A 19,697-nucleotide genomic window follows, 5' to 3' on the forward strand; every position below is an offset into this window, starting at 1 on the left:
GAGGCAGATGCAGGGCTGGTTCTGCACCACAGTGGATGCTTTGAGTATTTTGGAGGGGGTTGGACACATTACTCATTGTAGTAAGGCCAGACATCAGTGAAGTCACTGTAGATTTCAATAAAACCCCTCCAAGGTGCTCCAAGCTCTCCCTACACCCTCACTATTCATTTCATAAAGCTTTGTGAGATCAGATCAAACCAGGGAAGGTAATGCAGAGCCAGGATGGAGAAGAAGCCCTTTGGCAGGCTTTCAACACAGCCCTAGGGCACAACTGTGCTTGAGGGGGCTTGACACAAAGGACAGGATTGAGTTTTCCTGCTTTTTTTCTCAGTCATCTCCAAAGAGGTTAGGAAAGTTTGGGCTCATCTCTGGAGGGTTTCCTCCACCAGGGTTTCCTCCAGAAATTCTCCCAGGTATTTTTCAAGAAGCCTTGGGTGGCTGCCAGAGACCTGGCTCACTGCTTGCTCAAGGATCACATCAGCACCTAAGCCCACCAGGAGGGAGGACCTGGGCCAGGCTCTTTGCTGGCTTTCCTGCTTCAACCCCCGGAATCTCTCCTGGTTAGTGCCTGGATGGTGCCGTTCACCAGCAGGACACCAAGCTGGAAGGTGCCATCTCTGTTCTTCAGCAGAATCCCTCTGCCAAGACTGGCAAGCATAGCAGGAACAACACTTATGCCCCACTGCCCTTTCCTCGGGGGGACCCCCGGGTCTCCCGTGCCCCACTCAGGGGATGCTGCTCCCCGAATGCCCTACCAGTGCACCCCGCCAGGCAGCACAGCCCCATCTATGCAAATCTATGCAAATATGCGCAATGCACGCGAATCTGTGAAAGCGCTCGGGGCCGTCCCGGGCGGGGCGGCCCGCCCCGGAGCGCCGGTGCCGCCCCCGGTATAAGGCGGCGGCGGCGGGGCCGTCCCGGAGCGCGGAGCTGCGGCAGTTCGGGAACAGGCAGGTCGTGCGGCAGCGGCGGCATCATGGTGAGTGCCAGCCCCGGCTGCTCCCTCCCTCCGGTCCCGCCGGTGCACCCCGGAGCGGGCTGGGCTCTCCGCGCCTTCCCGGGAGAGCTCTGCCGGGAGCCCAGCCATGCGGGCATCTGGCGACGGGAGTGCCCGCCGTGCCCGCCCTGCCTTTGCCTGGCTTCGGCCTCCTCCGGAGCTGCTCCCTCCCCGGCTCTCAGCAGCCTCCCTTCTTTAGGCATCCCCTTGTACCCGCGGCAAGGAGGCCACCAGCGAGCCCCGCGGCTGCGGAGACGGTGCTCACGGGGCGGACACGCCACGTCTCATCCCTCTCCCACTTGTAGTACTGTCGGTTCCTGCCCGTGTCCCGCGGTGCCATCCCCGGCTGCGGGGAGTCTGCCAGCCCCCCACGCTGCTGGCTCACAGCTGAGCTCCGGCAGTAAGCTGTGGCTTCCTTCACCCACTGCCCTGCTCCCAGGGTGGGCATCACTGTGGGTGGGCTTCCAGGCTGCCCTGCCGCCGTGGTCCTGTGGCCATCTCTGGCTCGTGAGCTCTCCAGCTGCCCTGGAGAGCATCCCAGCCCCAAGGTTTCCCGGGCACCCTGCCTGCTGTCCCGCGGAGCCACGCTCCCAGCCCTTCCTGTGCCAGCCCTTGCCGTGAAGAAGGCAGAGTCTACTGGCTGGTGAGCAGCACTGCTGCGTCCTGGCGCTGCTGGGCTCTGCCCAGCCTGTTGTCAGCACTGGGCCCCACAGAGCCGGTCCTGGCTGCTGCTTGTTGTTGGGAAGAAGTGCAGTGAGCAGCATAACCCTCTGCCACCCCCACACTGATTCACAAGGACCCTTGCCAGGAAGCAGTCCTCTCTCATCTCCTCTTCCTTGAGGTGCTTGCATCTGTGCCAAGTGTTTTCTGTGCCCTTCTGTAGAGGATCTTGGAAGACTTACCTCAGGTCTTAAGTCCTCAGGTCTTACCCTTGGCTTCTTGTGTTACACAACATTTATGGACCTGCTGAGAGGGATAGGTGGGGTATTGCCTTGCTCTTCTTGCACCTCAGCTTTGGGAAAGGTGAGGATATGGGCTTCTGCCTCTCGCCATGGCTATCAAGGGCTTATTATTTTGCCATGCCTCACTGTCACTGCTGCCTCTGAAAGGCAGCACTGAGAGCACTTTAGATGCAGAGAGCCAGGACATGCTGCATCCTGTGCAACTTTGTGGGACAGCAGCCATTGCCCTGCTCCTGCAAAATGGCTGGTTCCACCAGCTTCCTGCCAGCTGACTCATAGTGGGGCACCACGGCTCTGGAAATCCGCCTTGATTTGGATGCTCCTCTGACTCAGTTGTGCCTGATGACACATCCAAATCCTTGGCAACAGCAGGTCTAAGGCACTGAATACTTTCATTCTTACCAAAAGAACTGCAGGCTCTGGGGTACCTCACCTGAAGGGAGTGAGGTTGTAGAGCCCCTCACCTGGCTTCTCCTGGGGGACCCTTGAAGCTGTGAGCTAGGATACCCTCCCACCTCAGCCTTTCTGTTGACTTAAAAAGTGCAGCTAATGCTTCCTCCCCCTCTAGAGCTAATTTAGGGAAGCTGAGCCTCAGAGCATGGCAACCATTCATGTTTGTAAATCTCCCCTCTTGCTGGGCAGCCATCCTCAGTGCCCTCAGCTCCCAGTGTCCTGGTGGTGCTCTGCCATCTCAGCCTCCAGCTCTGTTGTTGGATTAGCAACAGGGGCTGTGCCAGATGCTGCAGGGCCTCAGCCCTTAAGCCACATGGATATTTGGGCAATGAAGACGATGCTCACTGGATGCTATCCAGGGCTGTGGTTTAGGCCAGTCCAGGGTATGGGTGGCCTGATATCCTGGGCTGCTGCAGATGGGTCTTGATCTCCTTGGGCCCCTGAGGTGGTCAGTGCAGTGATGAGAGGCAGAGCACTAGATTTGGGAGAAAGCAGAAAACTGAAATGGAAACAGGCACCCAGGCACCAGGGCAGAGTGGCTTGCCCAAGCCCTTCCAGGGCTGTGCACTTCCCACAGTGATTGCATTTCTGGTCTCTGCTGGGATGTGACCCTGCCTCCCCTCCCCAGCGCGAGTGCATCTCCGTGCACGTCGGCCAGGCCGGCGTCCAGATGGGCAACACGTGCTGGGAGCTGTACTGCCTGGAGCACGGCATCCAGCCCGACGGGCAGATGCCCAGCGACAAAACCATCGGCGGGGGGGACGACTCCTTCACCACCTTCTTCTGTGAGACTGGGGCTGGCAAGCATGTCCCCCGGGCCATCTTCGTGGACCTGGAGCCCACCGTGATTGGTGAGTGCACCCTGATTGGGCTCTGAGAGTGGTCATTATTTTGGGCAACAACCCATTGCAGGATGCTCCCAAGAGCGCTCCTGCTACCTTTCCCCAGATCCAGTTAGCAAATCTATTTTGCCACTCTCTCCTAGATGAGATTCGGGGAGGAGTCTACCGGCAGCTCTTCCACCCTGAACAGATGATCACTGGCAAAGAGGATGCTGCCAACAACTACGCCCGTGGGCACTACACCATCGGCAAAGAGATCATTGATCAAGTGCTGGACAGGATCCGTAAGCTGGTGAGTGACTGCAGAAAGGGGATGTGTCTCCCTGGACTGGGGTCGAGCATCATTAAGGGGGTGGGAGCATGGGGTGAGCTCTGCTGCACCTTGGGAGGAATCTGCAGCTACACAAACAAAAGTCTGAAACTTCCCTCCAGCCAAGTCAGTGCTTGAGGGAGCATTACATGTCTCTCTCCACAGGCTGACCAGTGCACAGGCCTCCAGGGCTTCCTGGTGTTTCGTAGTTTTGGAGGTGGCACCGGCTCTGGATTCACCTCCCTGTTGATGGAACGACTCTCTGTTGATTACGGCAAGAAGTCCAAGCTGGAATTCTCCATCTACCCAGCACCACAAGTCTCCACTGCTGTGGTAGAGCCCTACAACTCCATTCTCACAACCCACAGTACATTGGAGCACTCGGACTGTGCTTTCATGGTGGACAACGAGGCCATCTACGACATCTGCCGTAGGAACCTGGACATCGAGCGCCCAACCTACACCAACTTGAACAGACTCATCAGCCAGGTTGTCTCATCCATCACGGCATCATTACGGTTTGATGGAGCCCTGAATGTGGATCTGACCGAGTTCCAGACCAACCTGGTGCCCTACCCTCGCATTCACTTCCCCCTGGCCACCTATGCTCCTGTGGTTTCTGCTGAGAGAGCTTATCATGAGCAGCTGTCAGTGTCAGAAATCACCAACTCGTGCTTCGAGCCAGCTAACCAGATGGTGAAGTGTGACCCTCGCCATGGCAAGTACATGGCCTGCTGCCTGCTGTACCGCGGGGACGTGGTGCCCAAGGACGTCAACGCTGCCATTGCCACCATTAAGACCAAACGCAGCATCCAGTTTGTGGACTGGTGCCCCACAGGCTTCAAGGTGGGCATCAACTACCAACCACCCACGGTGGTGCCAGGGGGCGACCTGGCCAAGGTGCAGCGCGCCGTCTGCATGCTCAGCAACACCACGGCCATCGCCGAGGCCTGGGCTCGCCTGGACCACAAGTTTGACCTGATGTACGCCAAGCGCGCCTTCGTGCACTGGTACGTGGGCGAGGGCATGGAGGAAGGGGAGTTCTCCGAGGCACGGGAAGACATGGCTGCTCTGGAGAAGGATTACGAGGAAGTGGGCCTGGACTCCTACGAGGATGAAGATGAGGGTGAGGAGTAGAGAAGCTACAGGCCTAAAAAGGACCATGCTTCCTGCCCCTATTGTCTGCAGAAACCCTTTGCAATAAACCATTTCAGATCTTCCGTGTGTCCCAGTATCCCCCCAGCTGTATCGGTCTCTTGCCAGGTCAGGTGTGTGGTGAGTGCTTCAGCCCTGCTACTGGTGCTGCCATGCTTCCTCCCAGGTCTTCTCCGGCCGCAGATCCCCCCTTGGCTGAGAGCCCCATAGCAGAGGGATATGTCCAGGACACACGGCAGGCTCTAGGAAGGTGCTGGAGGACGTCCACCAAAGGGATTTGCAGGAGTGCTGCTGATGTGATAGAAGTACCAAATTTAGGCATTGGGTCCTTTGTCTGGGAGTACCTCTGCCCTCGGCCTGCCCTGCTCTGCCTTCCCCCTGGGGCAAGTGGCCCCACTCTACCCAGCCCACATCATCTTCTGCATTGTCCCCATTCTGAATCCTCTCACTGCCCTGCCTGGTGGTAAGGAGTCCCAGCATCAGCTCCTGCCTCCAGCTGCAAACCAGAGATTTCTGTTACCCATTATCCAGTGTGCTGTTTCCAGAGATTAATTTTCCCTGCTTACCACTAATGCTCCATCTATATTGACCCACGGGGGGCTGTCCTCCCCTGCCCTCCTCCTCCCAGCATGCACTCGTGTCCGCTGGAGGGGAGAGTGGGGGCCAGCCCTGGCTGCTGGAGCACAGCCAGGCACTCATCCCTCTGCACAGGGCTGCTGGCACTGCTCTGCTTGCCTGAGACTGGAGTGCCAGGCTCAGACTGAGTGGTGCCTGCTGCTGCTATGCCAGGGCAGGAGTCACTGCCCCTCACATCAGGTGCAGCTCTGATCCACTCCTTATGTCTTGTGGGGAAAGGAAGGAATCTGCTCCTTCAGAGTAATTTCATTGCTGACATCTTCCTGTGTCTTCACAGACATGACTGCCACCAGAAGGATGTAGGAGTTGGAATTGTGTCCTATAGCTTTTTCTAGAAGTTATCCTCACCTCTGACCTGGACAAGGGACCCAGTAGTGTCTCCTGGCATGCTGCTGAGCAGCAGAGGCCCATCCATCCCCATGGACAGGGAGGGGTAGCTGTGTGACCCAAGGTCCTGGCATCAAAGACAGAGCCTCTCCCTGCTCAGGCAGCACTCAAGGCTGATGGTCCAGGCATCCTCAGTAGCAGGATCAGCCCTAGCTTTGGCAGGGGTGTCTGCACTGGCCAGGGCTCAAACAGAGCTGCTGCTCTGAATGTAGTCACAAGTTATTAACAGCAAGCAGGCTGCAATGACCCTTTTTTGGCAGCCCAGATTTGTCATGCAGATCTGCAGCCTCACAGGGTTGTGCAGCACTGCCTTTCTGTCCCCACTGGGAGAGAAGGGCAAACCTTGGCTGGAGCCTCCCAGAGCATCGATGGCAAAGGGAGATTTGGGGGACAAAATGGGCTCCTGAATATGATTCATGTCTCTACCGTGTTTCTCTGCCTTTCTGCTGTTCTAGAGGCCCAGGTGGACTCAGGGTCTCCCCATATCCCTGGGGGAGCTGGTAGCAGAATAGGTTAGGGACTGTTCTACCTGCTCTGCCTTCGCTGCGGGTGGCTCAGCCCTGCCCGTCACCCCTGAGGGCTGGTCCCCAGCCTTCCTGCCGACAGCCTGGACCGCAGCCCCCGCCTTCCTTCGGGCAGAGAAGGGGGAGCAGCTTCGGGCCCCGCACCTCGGGGTTTCTCCGCAGCCGGGAGGACCCCGCCGGGCTCCCGCGGCCCCCGAGGGGGGGACTCCCTCCCGCATGCAAGTGTACCCAAATAAGGGGGCGGGGCGGCACAAGCCCCTCCCACCTATAAGAGAGCGCTGCGGCGGGGATTGCAGCAGCCGCAGCTCCGCGCCGAGCCCCGTCGCACAGAGCCCCGGGACAGCCCGCACCACCCGCCGCAACATGGTGAGTGCGGGCCGGGGGCGGGCACGGCGGCGGGAGGGCGCCCGGCACCCCCGGCAGTGCCCCCGCAGCACCGTGCCCGCTGGAGCCGTCGCGACGCGCCCCCTCCTTCCCCGCCGTGACCTTGGGCAGCGCTACCGGCCCCTGCCCGGGGGCAGCCGCGCCCCCGTCGCGCTGTGCCCCCCTGCCCGCCGCCACCGGCACCGGGGCGCCCGCCCCCCCCACCGCCACCGCCTCCGCCGGCGCAGCGCGGGGGGGCGCTGGGGACAGACCGGGGTGACCTCTCCGGCGGGGAGCGGTGGCCGCGGATGGACGGGGACAGCTGCCGAGGGCGGAGGCGCCCGCCGGGCACAGCGGGCCGGAGCGGGGCGTTCGGTGGGGCTCTCCCCGCGGCAGCGCCCGCCCCATCGGGGCTGGCGGCGGGGAACCTCTATGGGGGTCCCGTCCCTTCAGTCCCGTCCCGCGGGCGTCTGTTAGCGGCGGAGCGGGCTGGGGACGCTCTCGGAAGCGGGCACTGGCCGCTGCCCCCCGCCCGGGGCCGGAGCTGTCTATATTTAGCGGCTCAGGAGTGGGTCGGGGCCGTGCCAGAAGGCGCAGCGCAGAGCTCTGCCCACCGCAGCGCTGCCCGGGCCCTGCCGGGGAACCTGCCCCCAGCTGCCCGCCCCTCCTCTCTGTGGCTGGGGCTGCTCTTGGCCCTCCCGCGGGAAGAAGGAGCCCTTGTCCTCCCCGAGTGCTGGGCCCGGCACGGACCCCGTCACGGCTAAGGGCACTGTGCAGTTGGGGAATGCAGGAGTCGATTGCTCCAGGACCTCGAGGCTGAGTAGGGGTGTCCTGCTCAGGGAGGCAGGGATGCCGGGAGCAGTGAAACAGGGATGCTAGGACTAGCAGAGGCGGGTGCCAGGGACAGGCAGAGGAGGGATGCTGGAGTAGCGGAACAGGCCTGCACCTCCTGAATGGAGTGCATGAGGCACATCTCCAGCTCGCAGCCTGCTCCTCAGCACTTCTGCCAACACGGGGTTTGCAGCACAGCGTTGGAACTGTGTAGCCCAGGGAATCTGTGCTGCCTCAGAAACTGCTGGTCTTCATTGCCAGCGCTTATCTGGCTGCCACCTACCTCCCTTGCGTCCCCAAGGCCACAATACTGCTTATCTGGCTCTGGAGCCGCAGGCAGAGGGGTTTGCCCATGCTGATTGCCCCTCATGGGTTAAATGTGTGTACCTGTCAGCTCAGCTCCTCACTGGACTGCTGTTGCATGGGGAAGGGGCTGAGGCTGCTAGGGAGAGTAGCTGAGCCAGGCTCTGCTCCCCTTACTGCTGGAGGACAGGCTCAGCCAGAGTCTATTGAGCTGGTGGCCCCTAGTGAGGGCAGGGGCCAGAGGGATGCCAAAGCTGGCTTTTGGTCCAACATGGTGCCTTTCATGGCTGAGAGCAACACCAGCTATGGGGAGTCGCTCAGGAGGTCACCCAAAGGAAAATGTCCTCTCTGGCATCACTGACCAGAGCAGGTCCGGTGTGGGTGACTCTGTGGCACTGGCACCAGCTAGAGCCCTCCCTGGAGCAGGCAGGACAGAGTTGTGCCAGGCTGTGACCCTGCCTCCCCTCCCCAGCGCGAGTGCATCTCCGTGCACGTCGGCCAGGCCGGCGTCCAGATGGGCAACACGTGCTGGGAGCTGTACTGCCTGGAGCACGGCATCCAGCCCGACGGGCAGATGCCCAGCGACAAAACCATCGGCGGGGGGGACGACTCCTTCACCACCTTCTTCTGTGAGACTGGGGCTGGCAAGCACGTCCCACGGGCCATCTTCGTGGACCTGGAGCCCACCGTGATTGGTGAGTGCACCCCGATTGGGCTCTGAGAGTGGTCATTATTTTGAGCAACAACCCATTGCAGGATGCTCCTTGGAGTTCACACAGCCTGAGGTGCCCCCAGGGGTGGGTAGCAGGCAGCTGGTGCTCGTGGTCTTCTGACAATATCCTGCACCGGCTTCGACCCGAGGGCCCTTTTTTTTCCCCAGGAGAAGCCACAAACATGAGCACCTGCTTTTGTTCGTGAAGTGTCTTAGAGTCAGCAGTGCTTGTACCACATGTGCACAGAGAGAAACCAGCCCAACCGGCAGGGCAGCTCCTGCTGCGCTGTGGGCAGGCAGCTCCTGAAGGGTGGGAGAAGCTGAGCTGTGCAGGGAGGTGGCAGCCACCTCCTCATGCCAGAGAAACCTGATGCTGGCATTGGCTCTGCTGACGTGTGGGTCCTTGGCCATGCCAAGGGCAGGCGGAGCCCATGAGGGACGGCTGCTGGCACCCATGTGTCTGCTTGGCGGCCGGCTCAAACCAGCAGCCTCCCCTGGGCTCAACCTGCCCCTGTTCTCTCCTAGATGAGGTTCGGGGAGGAGTCTACCGGCAGCTCTTCCACCCCGAGCAGCTGATCACTGGCAAGGAGGATGCTGCCAACAACTATGCCCGTGGGCACTACACCATCGGCAAAGAGATCATTGATCAAGTGCTGGACAGGATCCGTAAGCTGGTGAGTGACTGCAGAGAGGGGATGTGTCTCCCTAGACTGGGGTGCACCATCCTGCTGGGGCTCAGAACACACTGCAAGCCATGCTGCGCCTTGGGTGGGATGTGAATCTGACCAGGGCAGGGATACACCAGGTCCTGAAGGGACTTGTGGGCAGCCAGATTGTCACAAAGAAATGTATCTCAGAGTAATCCCTCCTCATCTCTCTCCACAGGCTGACCAGTGCACAGGCCTCCAGGGCTTCCTGGTGTTTCACAGTTTTGGAGGTGGCACCGGCTCTGGATTCACCTCCCTGTTGATGGAACGACTCTCTGTTGATTACGGCAAGAAGTCCAAGCTGGAATTCTCCATCTACCCAGCACCACAAGTCTCCACTGCTGTGGTAGAGCCCTACAATTCCATTCTGACCACCCACACTACACTGGAGCACTCGGACTGTGCTTTCATGGTGGACAACGAGGCCATCTACGACATCTGCCGTCGGAACCTGGACATCGAGCGCCCAACCTACACCAACTTGAACAGACTCATCAGTCAGATTGTCTCATCCATTACAGCATCACTACGGTTTGATGGAGCCCTGAATGTGGATCTGACCGAGTTCCAGACCAACCTGGTGCCCTACCCTCGCATTCACTTCCCCCTGGCCACCTACGCCCCTGTCATCTCTGCAGAGAAGGCTTATCACGAGCAGCTGTCGGTAGCCGAAATCACCAACTCGTGCTTCGAGCCAGCTAACCAGATGGTGAAGTGTGACCCTCGCCATGGCAAGTACATGGCCTGCTGCCTGCTGTACCGCGGGGACGTGGTGCCCAAGGACGTCAACGCCGCCATCGCCACCATCAAGACCAAACGCAGCATCCAGTTTGTGGACTGGTGCCCCACAGGCTTCAAGGTGGGCATCAACTACCAACCACCCACGGTGGTGCCAGGGGGGGACCTGGCCAAGGTGCAGCGCGCCGTCTGCATGCTCAGCAACACCACGGCCATCGCCGAGGCCTGGGCTCGCCTGGACCACAAGTTTGACCTGATGTACGCCAAGCGCGCCTTCGTGCACTGGTACGTGGGCGAGGGCATGGAGGAAGGGGAGTTCTCTGAGGCACGGGAAGACATGGCTGCTCTGGAGAAGGATTACGAGGAAGTGGGCCTGGACTCCTACGAGGATGAAGAAGAGGGTGAGGAGTAGAGAAGCCTCAGCCAAAAAAGGACCACGCTCCTTCCCTGTGTTACCTGCAAACCCTTTGCAATAAACCGTTTCAGAGCCTCCGTGTGTCCCAGTATTCCCCCAGCTGTATCGGTTTCTTGCCAGGTCAGGTGTGTGGTGAGTGCTTCAGCCCTGCTACTGGTGCTGCTATGCTTCCTCCCAGTGCTCTGCTCCAGCTCCAGCTTGCTACCTGTGCAGGTAAGAGCCCTGGGGTCTAGTCCCTGGTGCCATGGCACACATCCCACCCCACTCGTTGCTCCAGCCAGAGGTGGCTACCGCTTCCTCATGTGATATATGGCCCCGTGTTGTATCCTGGAGCTCAGGAGAGCAGATTTAGTCTGAGCAAGGAAAGAATGGCAGCTTTTAGGTCTTCTCCTCAAGTGCAGCCCAAGGGTAGGTGGGCTCGCCTGGAAAGATAGTGGTTGAAGCAGTGGGAGCAGTGCAGCCCTGCCCCTGTGGTCACCATCCAGGGCAAGGAGTGTGCCCAGTCTCTGGTGCAGTGGGTGCACCCTGCAATGGCACCCAGCATGGCACGGACCCCGCGGCTGCTGTACTGCTGTGTGCGGTGAGAGGATTAAAGGAGGGCAATGCTCCCTGTCAAACTGCTTGTCTGAATCTCGTTTTTTACCCCTCTCCGTGGGTAGCCCACCTGCTGGAGCCCCTCCAGCCAAGGCTCCCCCCTGGGCTGGGGGTGTCCTCAGTGCTGTCCCCATGCTCTGCATACCCCCACCAGAGCAGAGCTGCTGATCCTGCCCTCCCAAGGTCCGGCAGCTTCCCAGTCTGGGCATCTACCTCACTCTTCATGGGCAGCAGAGTTCTGCCTGTACCCCTGCCACTGCCTGCGTGCCTGTGCTGATCCCTGTCCCGCAGTGCCCAGCTCTGGAGGCTCTGAACAGCAGTGTCTGGCTCCAGCTGCAGTTGTGTTAGCTCCCAATAGGAGCATTCTGGGGCCAGGGATTAACTTTCCCTGCTTACTGCTAATGCTCTGGCTATGCTGCCCCGGCTGGCCTCCGCTGCCCTTCGCCTCCAGCAACGCTTGGCTGCCCAGCCCAGACAGCGTGCCCTGCTCTTCCCATGCCCCGGCAGAACCCCTCCCTGCAGACAGGGACACAGCCACAGCTCTGCAAGAACATACTTTACTTCAAACACAAGGCAACATCGGTGCCAAGAGCAATGGCAGAGTGGGCACTCCCTCTGCCTCCCTCCAGCACAGCACCGGGATCCGGCCCGCAGCTCTGCTCCGGGCAGCAGCAACCTTCCTGGGGCACAGAGCTGCAGGACAGCGGCTCCCATCCCCAGGAGGGGTCCCACAACATCCTCTTCTGCCACCCCCAAGGAAGGCAGCAGCTGGCAAGGGACCCATGTTTAGCAGCAGATCACATATCCACAGCTCAGGGGCACAGACCAAGGCCCAGGCAGCAACATCCAGGGCACAGAACACTCCAAATCCAACACACCTCCAGCACAGAGCAGCTGCTGTCCCCCAGGGCATCAATCCCCTCTGCAACAGGTCTGCAGGGCAGCAGGGATTAGGGCAGCTGCTTTTCCCCTGGCTCAGCCTCAGGACATGTCACCACTGAAGGCGATGGGCTCAGATCTGTGTGGTGTCCTGCCCTGCTGGTGCTGGCTGCAGCCCCTCCAGTTGGTGGATGATTTCATTTATGCTGGGTCTCTCCTGGGGGTTCACTGTCATCATGGAGAAGAGCAGGCGTTGCAAGGCAGCCGAGTGTCTGGAAGAAAGAGCGAGGGGAGGACCCATGTGGTGCACAGCACAGGGGGCCACCCAGGAACGGGGTCACCCTCCCCAGCCCTTCACCTGGTTGTGGAGGGCAATGTGAGGGGGTTCTGAACCGCCAAAGCCACACTGTCACCCTTCTGGAAGATGGCATCATAGGGGCCCTCTCCAAACATCATGCAGTACAGCACACAGCCTAAGGACTGGAGCAAGGTGGTGTCAGTGCAGCGCTGTAGCAGTGGGATGGGGGAGGCCAGAGGGCTGGATCCTTACCCAGATATCCGTACGCTCATCTATCACACACTGGCTCGGCACTGTGAAGAGCTCGGGGGCACGGTAGGAGATGGTGCAGCGCTGGGCAGCCCAGTCCTGCAAAGAGGAGGATGGGGATGAAGGGACTGGAGCAGGGACAGGCCCATGGGGTGACGTCCCAGGCCACCCACCTGCACAGCCATGGCCTCCCGAGAGCTGTTGACTTCTATGCGAGCTTGGTTCATGGAGCCCAGGTCCATCAGCACAGGCTGGTCATCCTCATCCAGCAGCACATTGGTGGGCTTGAGGTCCCTGTGGGGATGGACATCACTGAGTGCCCACTGGGGCCCCTCCAATCCTCCTAGCCAGTGCTGCCACCCCTCACCTGTGTGCATAGCCCTTGCTGTGGATGGCCTGCAGCCCACGGCAGATCCCATGGAGGATGAGGAGGATCCGCTGCTCTGGCATGAAGCTGCCTTTCTCTCTCAGTGCTTCCACCTCTCTCCAGAGGGTTCCACCCTGGCAAACACAAGCAGCTGGTCACTACTGCTGCTCCTGGGGTGGTGGGCCAGCCAGGAAAGCGCTCCTCACCTTCACATAGGGCAGGAGAAGCCAGGCTTCGTGCTTGGTGCCCTTCTCCACCATGCAGTGGGCCACCAGGCGCAGGATGTTGGGGTGGTCGAAGAGGCCGTGCATCTCCACCTCGTGCAGGGCGGCCTGGCGGTCCTCCTTGTCGTGGCACAGGATGCGCTTCAGGGCGTAGAAGCGCCCGTCCCGCAGCCCCTCCACCAGGTCCACATAGCTGAAACCCCTGCAAGCAGTCAAGAATAGCATGGGCTGGGGGCTGTGACATCCATGCTGGGGCCTTGTACCCAGTCTCATCTACTCTCCCCAGGGGAGGGGGACAGAGGGCAGCATGAATTCCCCAGGTATGCACATCTCCCCATCTTGCAGGCACCTGTGAGGAACCCAAAGCATCCCCTCTCTGTATGAAAAACCCCACTGGCTCAAACATCCCCATTCCCACGGCTCCAAGCAGCCACTTCTGACCAACCCCTCCCTGTCGCTCAGCAGGAGAATTATCTGTCATGCACAAGCACCCCCAATGCTGAAGCATCATCCCTCAACAAGCCCAAGTAATACCCCAAGCCTCAAGGTGACCTGAACTCAAGCATCTCCCCACCCTACCCGAGCAGCCCGTGCCTGAGTGTCACCCCATCCCCAAGCATGTCCTCATGCACAACCACCCCCCATGCCTAAGCATCTCCCCACCACGCCTGAGCATCACCCCAATGCCAAGTCACCTCCCATACACAAGCACGCCCAAGCATCCCCCCCACGCCCGAGCACGCCCACGGCCCTCGGACCCCCCTTGCCCGAGCATCCCTCCCGGAGCTCGGGGACCCCCGCCCGAGCCCCCCGCGCCCCAGCCCGCCGCGCACCCTTCTGCCAGGCGGTGGAGCAGGAGGTACCGCGCTCCCCCCAGGCTGACGGTGCCCCGGGAGCAGACGCACAGCGTCTGCCCCATCGCCCGGCCGCGTCATCGCCCGGGGCCGCCGCGCGTCACCGCCCGTCACCGCCCGTCACCGCCGCGTCACCCGGCGGGCGGGGCCGCACCGCCTCCGCTGCGCGCTGCCGCCGCGACCCGGACCTGCCACCCTCCGCCTTGCGGCGGGCTCGTCCCGTCCTGCAGCACCGCCCGACACCCCTGTCACTAGCTCTGTCACCAGCTCTAGCCCTCGGCCCGGGGACGGTTTCCTTTCCCTCATCCGGCAGCAGCAGCCCTCCGACGAAAGCTGCAGCCAAGCTTTCCATCACCACCGCTCTGATGGAACAAGCGGGCTGAGTTCAATGGAAGGCTTCTGCCTGCTGGTGACGCTTTTACAAGGCTCCTCTTCCCCTCACTTTGATTGTCACTGCGCACCCCACTGGGCACCAGCGGTGTGCGCGCCGGCCGGAGCTGCATCCCCTGCTGGGGTGGGCTTTGCGGGGCTGGCCCGACCTGGAGGGTCGGAGCCGCCCACGCCTTTCCCGTGGTCCCGCCCCAGCTGTTCCAGCTGCCCGCACTTAGGACCGGGAGAAGGAAGCGCTGGCCGAGCTCCTTCCCGGATCATGTGATAGTGGAGCCACGTCCAACCTCGTCCCCATCGCGGGCCTGCCGGGCCCCCGGCGAGGATGGGACTGCCGGCCCTGGGCCTGCTGCTGGCAGCGGGGCTCCTGCACACGCAGGTTAGCAAACAGGGTGGAAAGTGGAGGAAGCGCACAGGACTGAGCTGTGAAGGAGCGGGTGGGCCGCCTCCCGAATCTGCCTTCCCGATCCGTGTCCCTGCTCGTCATGCTAGAGCTCCCTCCTGCAGCAGCCCGTGTCCTGCCACAATGTCCCAGCTTTCATTCCCAGCTCCTTCCCTGCCCTCGCAGCACCATCCCCACAAATGCCACCAGCCCAGCCGGGGTGTTTGATTAGCGGGAGGCTCAGCTCCTCCCTCCTGCTCTCCCAGGACAGTTTGGCATCCACTTCGGGAGAGGGCACCTCCGAGAACCAGCGCCGTCAGTGCCTGGAGGGGGCGGCTGGGCTCGGGGAGGTTCTGCAAGCCTCCAGCTCTTCCTTTTTCCTGCAGGCCTCCCCTTCAGCACGCTCCTTCCAGCTGGATTACAAACACAACTGCTTCCTCAAGGACGGTGCCCCTTTCCGCTACATCTCGGGCAGCATCCACTACGCCCGCGTCCCGCGCCCTGCCTGGAGGGACCGGCTGCTCAAGATGTACATGAGCGGGCTCAGCGCTGTGCAGGTGTAAGCCATGGCGGTGCACAGGCCCACAGTCACCACGGCTTTTCTGGGATCACTAGGAACAGAGACAAGGGTGTTGTCTGACCACAGGGAGCAAGCACCAACATTTGCACTTGGCTGTCAACCCCCAGGTCACCCCTGCCAGACACAAGCATGAGTGTGGGCTAGTTCCAGTCCAGCCCGAGTTGCCATACTCAGCTCAGGCTGCAGGCCAACTCCCAGAAGCAGAGGGACCAGCTGGTGGGATGGTTCCCTGTCGTGCTGGGGTGTCCTTAACTCCTGCATGCTGATCTCCCCTCTCACCCCAGCTATGTCCCCTGGAACTACCATGAGACACTGCCAGGAGTTTATGACTTCACTGGGAACCGGGATGTGGAAGCCTTCCTGGACCTGACAGCTGAGCTGGGACTTCTGGTGATCCTGCGGCCGGGGCCCTACATCTGTGCAGAGTGGGAGATGGTGAGCCCTGGCTCCCGGCCTGGCACAGAGGGGTGACGGGGGGGTCTGGGAAGGGCACAGCAGGGTTGGCCCTTCTGGCTGTCATGCAGACCCCAGTGCCGTGCCCGGTGTGCCCCGGCTGCTGCCCTAAAGGCCCCAGGCCTTTGTGCTGGTGCCAAGCACTAGCATTGCACTGGCTGAGTTCAGCAGTGTGCAGGCCCAGGCTGCTGAGCAGTTTCTCTGCCTCCCTCTCTGCTGTGTGTGTTTCTCCAGGGTGGCCTGCCTGCCTGGCTACTGTGGAAACCAGACATCATCCTGCGCACTTCCAGCCCTGGTGAGGCTCAGCCTCTGGCCACCATGTCCTTATAGCCTGGTGCCAGTCCTGGCTGTCCTCCACACACCTGCCAGCTCTGCCTCTGTGGTCTTTCCCATCATCATCTCTATCCTCTGAGAGCCCCATAGTTTGTACTCCATCTCCATTTCCCCATCTCACTTGACCCTGCCCCATCTGCTGTCTTCCTCCTGGCAGGCTGGCTGCAGGTGGGCTGGGGTGGATGCTGTAGCCAGCCCTGCCCTGCCTCTGTCCCTCCAGCCTACCTGGCAGCTGTGGACTCCTGGCTCCATGTCCTGCTGCCCAAGATCAAGCCACGCCTGTACCACCAGGGAGGGAACATCATCAGTGTGCAGGTAAGGGCCTCTGAGGCCCAGTCCCATGCCCTGCTCTGGGTCATCTTTGGATGTGCCCCAAAAAGCCACCAGTATCCCCTACACAATGACCTTACCCAGCAAAGCTCAGATAAATCCCTCCCACCTTCTGGACCTAGATTTAAATCCAAGGGCTGGGAATCTGAGGTACCACAGATGTGGTTTGAGGGACACTGACGGAGCTGGAGCTCACAGTGGGACTGGAAGGTTATGCTCAGGATCCCCTGGGGGGTTGTCAACACATCTGATGATGTCCAGAGGAAAGGGAGGAGGTTGGTGCTCATTCCCATGGGCAGTGGGACCTGTCTGCAGCCCTGCCACGTGCATACTGCCTGCCAGTCCCTGCCCCGCTTGCAGGTGGAAAATGAATATGGGAGCTACTATGCCTGTGACCATGGATACCTGCAGCACCTGCTGGGCTCCTTTCGGGCACTGCTGGGCAGCGAGGTGCTGCTCTTCACCACCGACAGCGCGCGAGCCCAGGAGCTGCACTGCGGCACCCTGCAGGGGCTCTACGCCACCGTCGACTTCGGGCCAGGTGTCCTATGGGGGAGGAGGAGAGAGGATGGGGGTCCCTCCTCTGTCCTGCTCAAACCTCCCCCTCTGCACCTCCACAGGATCCAATGTGACAGAGGCGTTTGGTGCCCAGCGCCGCGTGGAACCGAAGGGACCCCTGGTGAGCTTGGCATGGATGCTGTGTGGGGAATGACCCGCGACAACTTTGGGGAGGCAGAGGCGCCAGGCAGTGAGGCAAGGAGGGGCACTGGGCCCAGGCTGCAGGTGACAGTCTCTTTGTCCTCCAGGTAAACTCTGAGTACTACACAGGTTGGCTGGACTACTGGGGTGAGGCACATGCCAGCACCAGCGCAGCGTGGGTGGCCCGGGGGCTGGAGGACATGCTGCAGCTGGGAGCCAGCGTCAACATGCAAGTAGTCAGCTGGCAGAGGGCGCAGCCACCAGGGCAGCGGGCATCACCTCTTGCCTTCATCCCACTGGGATCAGGCCAGCAGGGACTGTGGGTGCTGGAGGGAAGGGGCAGTGCCTGGTGAGCCCCTGCTGGGTCTGGGGGTTGCTGACCATGCTCTCTGGGTGTATCATAGGTACATGTTCCATGGAGGGACGAATTTTGCCTACTGGAGTGGTGAGTAGAGCCTTGCTCTAGGGAGGGAGTGGCACACTGCAGGGCTGGAGGGCTTTCTTTGGCCATCCCTGAGAAACCTGCTTCAGGCTCTTGTTCTGTCCCATGGGGCAGGTTGACACATAGCCAAGGGCCCTTGAACCCAAGCTTGTCTTCTCCTGGGGACTCCTTTCGTGCCTATGCAAGGGCTCACAGTTCTGGGTCATGCCCCCCCACGTTGCACTGCAGCCAGCCTGGGGCTGGGTTCCATGCCCTGGGCTGTGCTAGAGCCCCTTCCTTGGCCAGGTGCTGACTACAAGGGCCAGTACAAACCAGTGACCACCAGCTATGACTATGATGCCCCCCTGTCGGAGGCAGGAGACCCCACTGAGAAGCTGTTTGCCATTCGCACGGTCATCAGCAAGGTAACAAACCTGGCAGGAGTAAGGGGACAGTTCTGGGCACTGCTGCTTGTACCAGCAGGGCAGAGAACAGCTTCCTGCTTGCCATGGGGCAGCTGACAGTCTGCTGTTCAGTTCCAGCCCCTGCCAGCTGGCCCGATGCCACCTGCCACCCCCAAGTATGCCTATGGCTGGGTGGCCCTGCGCAAGGTGAGTGCCCATCCTGAAGGCCGTACTGCCCCAGCGTGGCACTGCTCACCTGCCCAGCACCCATCCCTCTCTTTGCAGTATGCTGACCTCCTGGATGTCATGGATGTGCTGTGCCCCTCTGGGCCCATCCAGAGCCAGTTTCCTCTCACCTTTGAGGCCCTGAAGCAGGTGAGAGGCTGGGTGTAGTGGTGGACACTTAATGAAACTCTCCCTGGCCCCGGGATAGAGGAGCAGAACTCACTTCCAGCTCCATTTCCCTTCCTGTGCCACTGCACTGTGTCCTGCAGATCCATGGCTTTGTGATGTACCACACACAGCTGCCCTGGGATGTCCCAGACCCAGCCACGCTGGGTGCTCCTCCCCACAGCATCTGTGACCGTGGCTATGTGATGCTGCAGAAGGTGAGGCTATGGGAGCACACCAGGGACAGTGCTCCAGAGGGCTGTGGGACCTGCTGGCAGTGGGGCTATGCCATCCCAGGGTCTTGGGGACAACCAGGGTGCCAAAAGCCATACTGAGCCTTTGCAGGGTGGCTCTTGGGCCCAAATTTGCCTCCTTTGGGGGCAGAGAGCAGCCCTGGCTCTGGCAAGCTGGCAGCAGGATGGTATGTGCCTGCTGGCAGTGTTGGGAATGGTGGGATCCAAACATGGGCCAGCAGCACTGACTTTGTGGCTTTAGGAGTACCAGGGAACGCTGGAGCGGGACGGGCAGACAACACTGCATGTAACGGGCAGGGCAGGGGACAGCCTGGACATCCTCATGGAGAACATGGGCAGGATCAGCTTCGGGGCCAACACCAGTGACTTCAAGGTAAGGGGAGAGCGCCCTGAGGCTCCAGAGGGGATGGCCTGGCAACCCATGTGACCAAACACCCTCTCTACTGCCACCTGAGACAGAGTCCGGCCTTGCTGGGGCTAATCCCAGCCCTGCTCCCTGGTTCATCTCAAACCTGCCAGGACAGGGCTCAGAGACTAGCACCCCTCTCCCACTTAGGCTGCCACAGCGGCCAGGGCTCTTCACTCCTTAGAGGGGATCCCATCCCACCTTCACTGCTGCCAGGGGGACACGCCCTGGGGCTGCCCCAAGTGTCCTGGCAGATACTGTTTCTTCATTTCCCCTCCTGTTCCATCTCAGGGCTTGCTGGGAAACCTCTCACTGAACTCCAGGCCTCTCAGCAACTGGCTGATCTATCCCCTGGCCATAGACACTGCAGTCCAACAGGGCTGGCCCCACACTGCTCTGCCAAAATCAAGTGGGGGCCGAGTGGGGCCAGCCTTCTACACTGGGACCTTTGAGACACCTGGCATCGCCTGGGACACCTTCGTGAAGTTCCCAGGTTGGAGCAAGGTAAGGCAGTGCATAACTGGGAAAGGGGTAAGAGTGGACCAGGACACAGCTCAGTGCCATCTCCATCATCTTCCAGGGACTGCTGTGGATAAATGGCTTCAACCTGGGCCGGTACTGGAGCTGTCGTGGGCCCCAGCAGACCCTCTTTGTGCCTGGCTCGGTGCTGCACGCTGGCCACCCCAACAACATCACAGTGCTGGAGCTAGAATGGGCACCTCCCACTCCCCTCCTGCTCTTCCTTGACCGACCCCTTTATAACAGGACACTTGGCTGCAGCACCATGGCCACAGAGTAAACACTGCTGGGCACTGGCCTTGCCTCTCACTGGGGCTGGGGAAGCACAGGGGCTAAGGA

The 19,697-nt window shown here is 60.8% G+C and overlaps 4 protein-coding genes across 5 annotated transcripts; 3 read left to right on the plus strand and 1 right to left on the minus strand.

Annotated features, from left to right (window-relative positions):
• Positions 1-838: 838 nt before the first annotated feature.
• LOC129122366 (tubulin alpha-4A chain) lies at positions 839-4,784 on the plus strand. Its single transcript, XM_054636123.2, has 4 exons — positions 839-979; positions 3,041-3,263; positions 3,398-3,546; positions 3,730-4,784. The coding sequence occupies exons 1-4, from the start codon at positions 977-979 to the stop codon at positions 4,699-4,701; spliced, it is 1,347 nt and encodes a 448-aa protein (XP_054492098.2). The 5' UTR covers positions 839-976; the 3' UTR covers positions 4,702-4,784.
• Positions 4,785-6,475: 1,691 nt separating this feature from the next.
• LOC129122797 (tubulin alpha-5 chain) lies at positions 6,476-10,952 on the plus strand. Its single transcript, XM_054636789.2, has 4 exons — positions 6,476-6,632; positions 8,236-8,458; positions 9,001-9,149; positions 9,361-10,952. Exons 1-4 carry the CDS (start codon positions 6,483-6,485, stop codon positions 10,330-10,332), a joined length of 1,494 nt encoding a protein of 497 aa, XP_054492764.2. The 5' UTR covers positions 6,476-6,482; the 3' UTR covers positions 10,333-10,952.
• A 520-nt stretch (positions 10,953-11,472) lies between these two features.
• Positions 11,473-13,937, minus strand: STK16 (serine/threonine kinase 16). 2 transcript variants are annotated; one of them, XR_013183084.1, is made up of 8 exons: positions 13,780-13,937; positions 12,929-13,148; positions 12,723-12,856; positions 12,529-12,649; positions 12,359-12,454; positions 12,167-12,288; positions 11,808-12,080; positions 11,473-11,697 (listed from the first exon to the last, which is right to left on the minus strand). XR_013183084.1 is itself a non-coding variant. In XM_054636787.2 (7 exons), exons 1-7 carry the CDS (start codon positions 13,863-13,865, stop codon positions 11,942-11,944), a joined length of 918 nt encoding a protein of 305 aa, XP_054492762.2. In that variant the 5' UTR covers positions 13,866-13,937; the 3' UTR covers positions 11,473-11,941. The 2 variants fall into 2 exon arrangements, 1 of the variants encoding a protein (XP_054492762.2); XM_054636787.2 differs by having other exon boundaries at positions 11,473-12,080.
• Positions 13,938-13,971: 34 nt separating this feature from the next.
• Positions 13,972-19,654, plus strand: GLB1L (galactosidase beta 1 like). Its single transcript, XM_077181547.1, has 16 exons — positions 13,972-14,566; positions 14,956-15,128; positions 15,434-15,584; positions 15,837-15,897; positions 16,156-16,250; positions 16,626-16,806; positions 16,886-16,944; positions 17,072-17,193; positions 17,369-17,409; positions 17,692-17,810; positions 17,922-17,996; positions 18,075-18,164; positions 18,284-18,397; positions 18,675-18,806; positions 19,131-19,343; positions 19,420-19,654. The coding sequence occupies exons 1-16, from the start codon at positions 14,513-14,515 to the stop codon at positions 19,636-19,638; spliced, it is 1,899 nt and encodes a 632-aa protein (XP_077037662.1). The 5' UTR covers positions 13,972-14,512; the 3' UTR covers positions 19,639-19,654.
• Positions 19,655-19,697: the final 43 nt, after the last annotated feature.

The sequence above is a fragment of the Agelaius phoeniceus genome, chromosome 7 (assembly GCF_051311805.1).
Source record: "Agelaius phoeniceus isolate bAgePho1 chromosome 7, bAgePho1.hap1, whole genome shotgun sequence".
In the NCBI taxonomy this organism is placed as follows: domain Eukaryota; kingdom Metazoa; phylum Chordata; class Aves; order Passeriformes; family Icteridae; genus Agelaius; species Agelaius phoeniceus.

What these genes read in the sequence shown, in the direction of transcription:
- LOC129122366 (XM_054636123.2), top strand. An exon ending in CCTGGAGCCCACCGTGATTG is followed by an intron (nt 3,264 to 3,397) that starts GTGAGTGCACCC and finishes ACTCTCTCCTAG; the next exon opens with ATGAGATTCGGGGAGGAGTC. An exon ending in TGGACAGGATCCGTAAGCTG is followed by an intron (nt 3,547 to 3,729) that starts GTGAGTGACTGC and finishes CTCTCTCCACAG; the next exon opens with GCTGACCAGTGCACAGGCCT.
- LOC129122797 (XM_054636789.2), top strand. Translation starts at nt 6,483, where the DNA reads ATGCAAGTGTACCCAAATAAGGGGGCGGGGCGGCACAAGCCCCTCCCA. An exon ending in CCTGGAGCCCACCGTGATTG is followed by an intron (nt 8,459 to 9,000) that starts GTGAGTGCACCC and finishes GTTCTCTCCTAG; the next exon opens with ATGAGGTTCGGGGAGGAGTC. An exon ending in TGGACAGGATCCGTAAGCTG is followed by an intron (nt 9,150 to 9,360) that starts GTGAGTGACTGC and finishes CTCTCTCCACAG; the next exon opens with GCTGACCAGTGCACAGGCCT.
- STK16 (XM_054636787.2), bottom strand. Translation starts at nt 13,865, where the DNA reads ATGGGGCAGACGCTGTGCGTCTGCTCCCGGGGCACCGTCAGCCTGGGG. An exon ending in AGCAAGGGCTATGCACACAG is followed by an intron (nt 12,650 to 12,722) that starts GTGAGGGGTGGC and finishes CCATCCCCACAG; the next exon opens with GGACCTCAAGCCCACCAATG. An exon ending in ATGAGCGTACGGATATCTGG is followed by an intron (nt 12,289 to 12,358) that starts GTAAGGATCCAG and finishes ACCTTGCTCCAG; the next exon opens with TCCTTAGGCTGTGTGCTGTA.
- GLB1L (XM_077181547.1), top strand. Translation starts at nt 14,513, where the DNA reads ATGGGACTGCCGGCCCTGGGCCTGCTGCTGGCAGCGGGGCTCCTGCAC. An exon ending in CACCGTCGACTTCGGGCCAG is followed by an intron (nt 16,807 to 16,885) that starts GTGTCCTATGGG and finishes GCACCTCCACAG; the next exon opens with GATCCAATGTGACAGAGGCG. An exon ending in AGTTCCCAGGTTGGAGCAAG is followed by an intron (nt 19,344 to 19,419) that starts GTAAGGCAGTGC and finishes ATCATCTTCCAG; the next exon opens with GGACTGCTGTGGATAAATGG.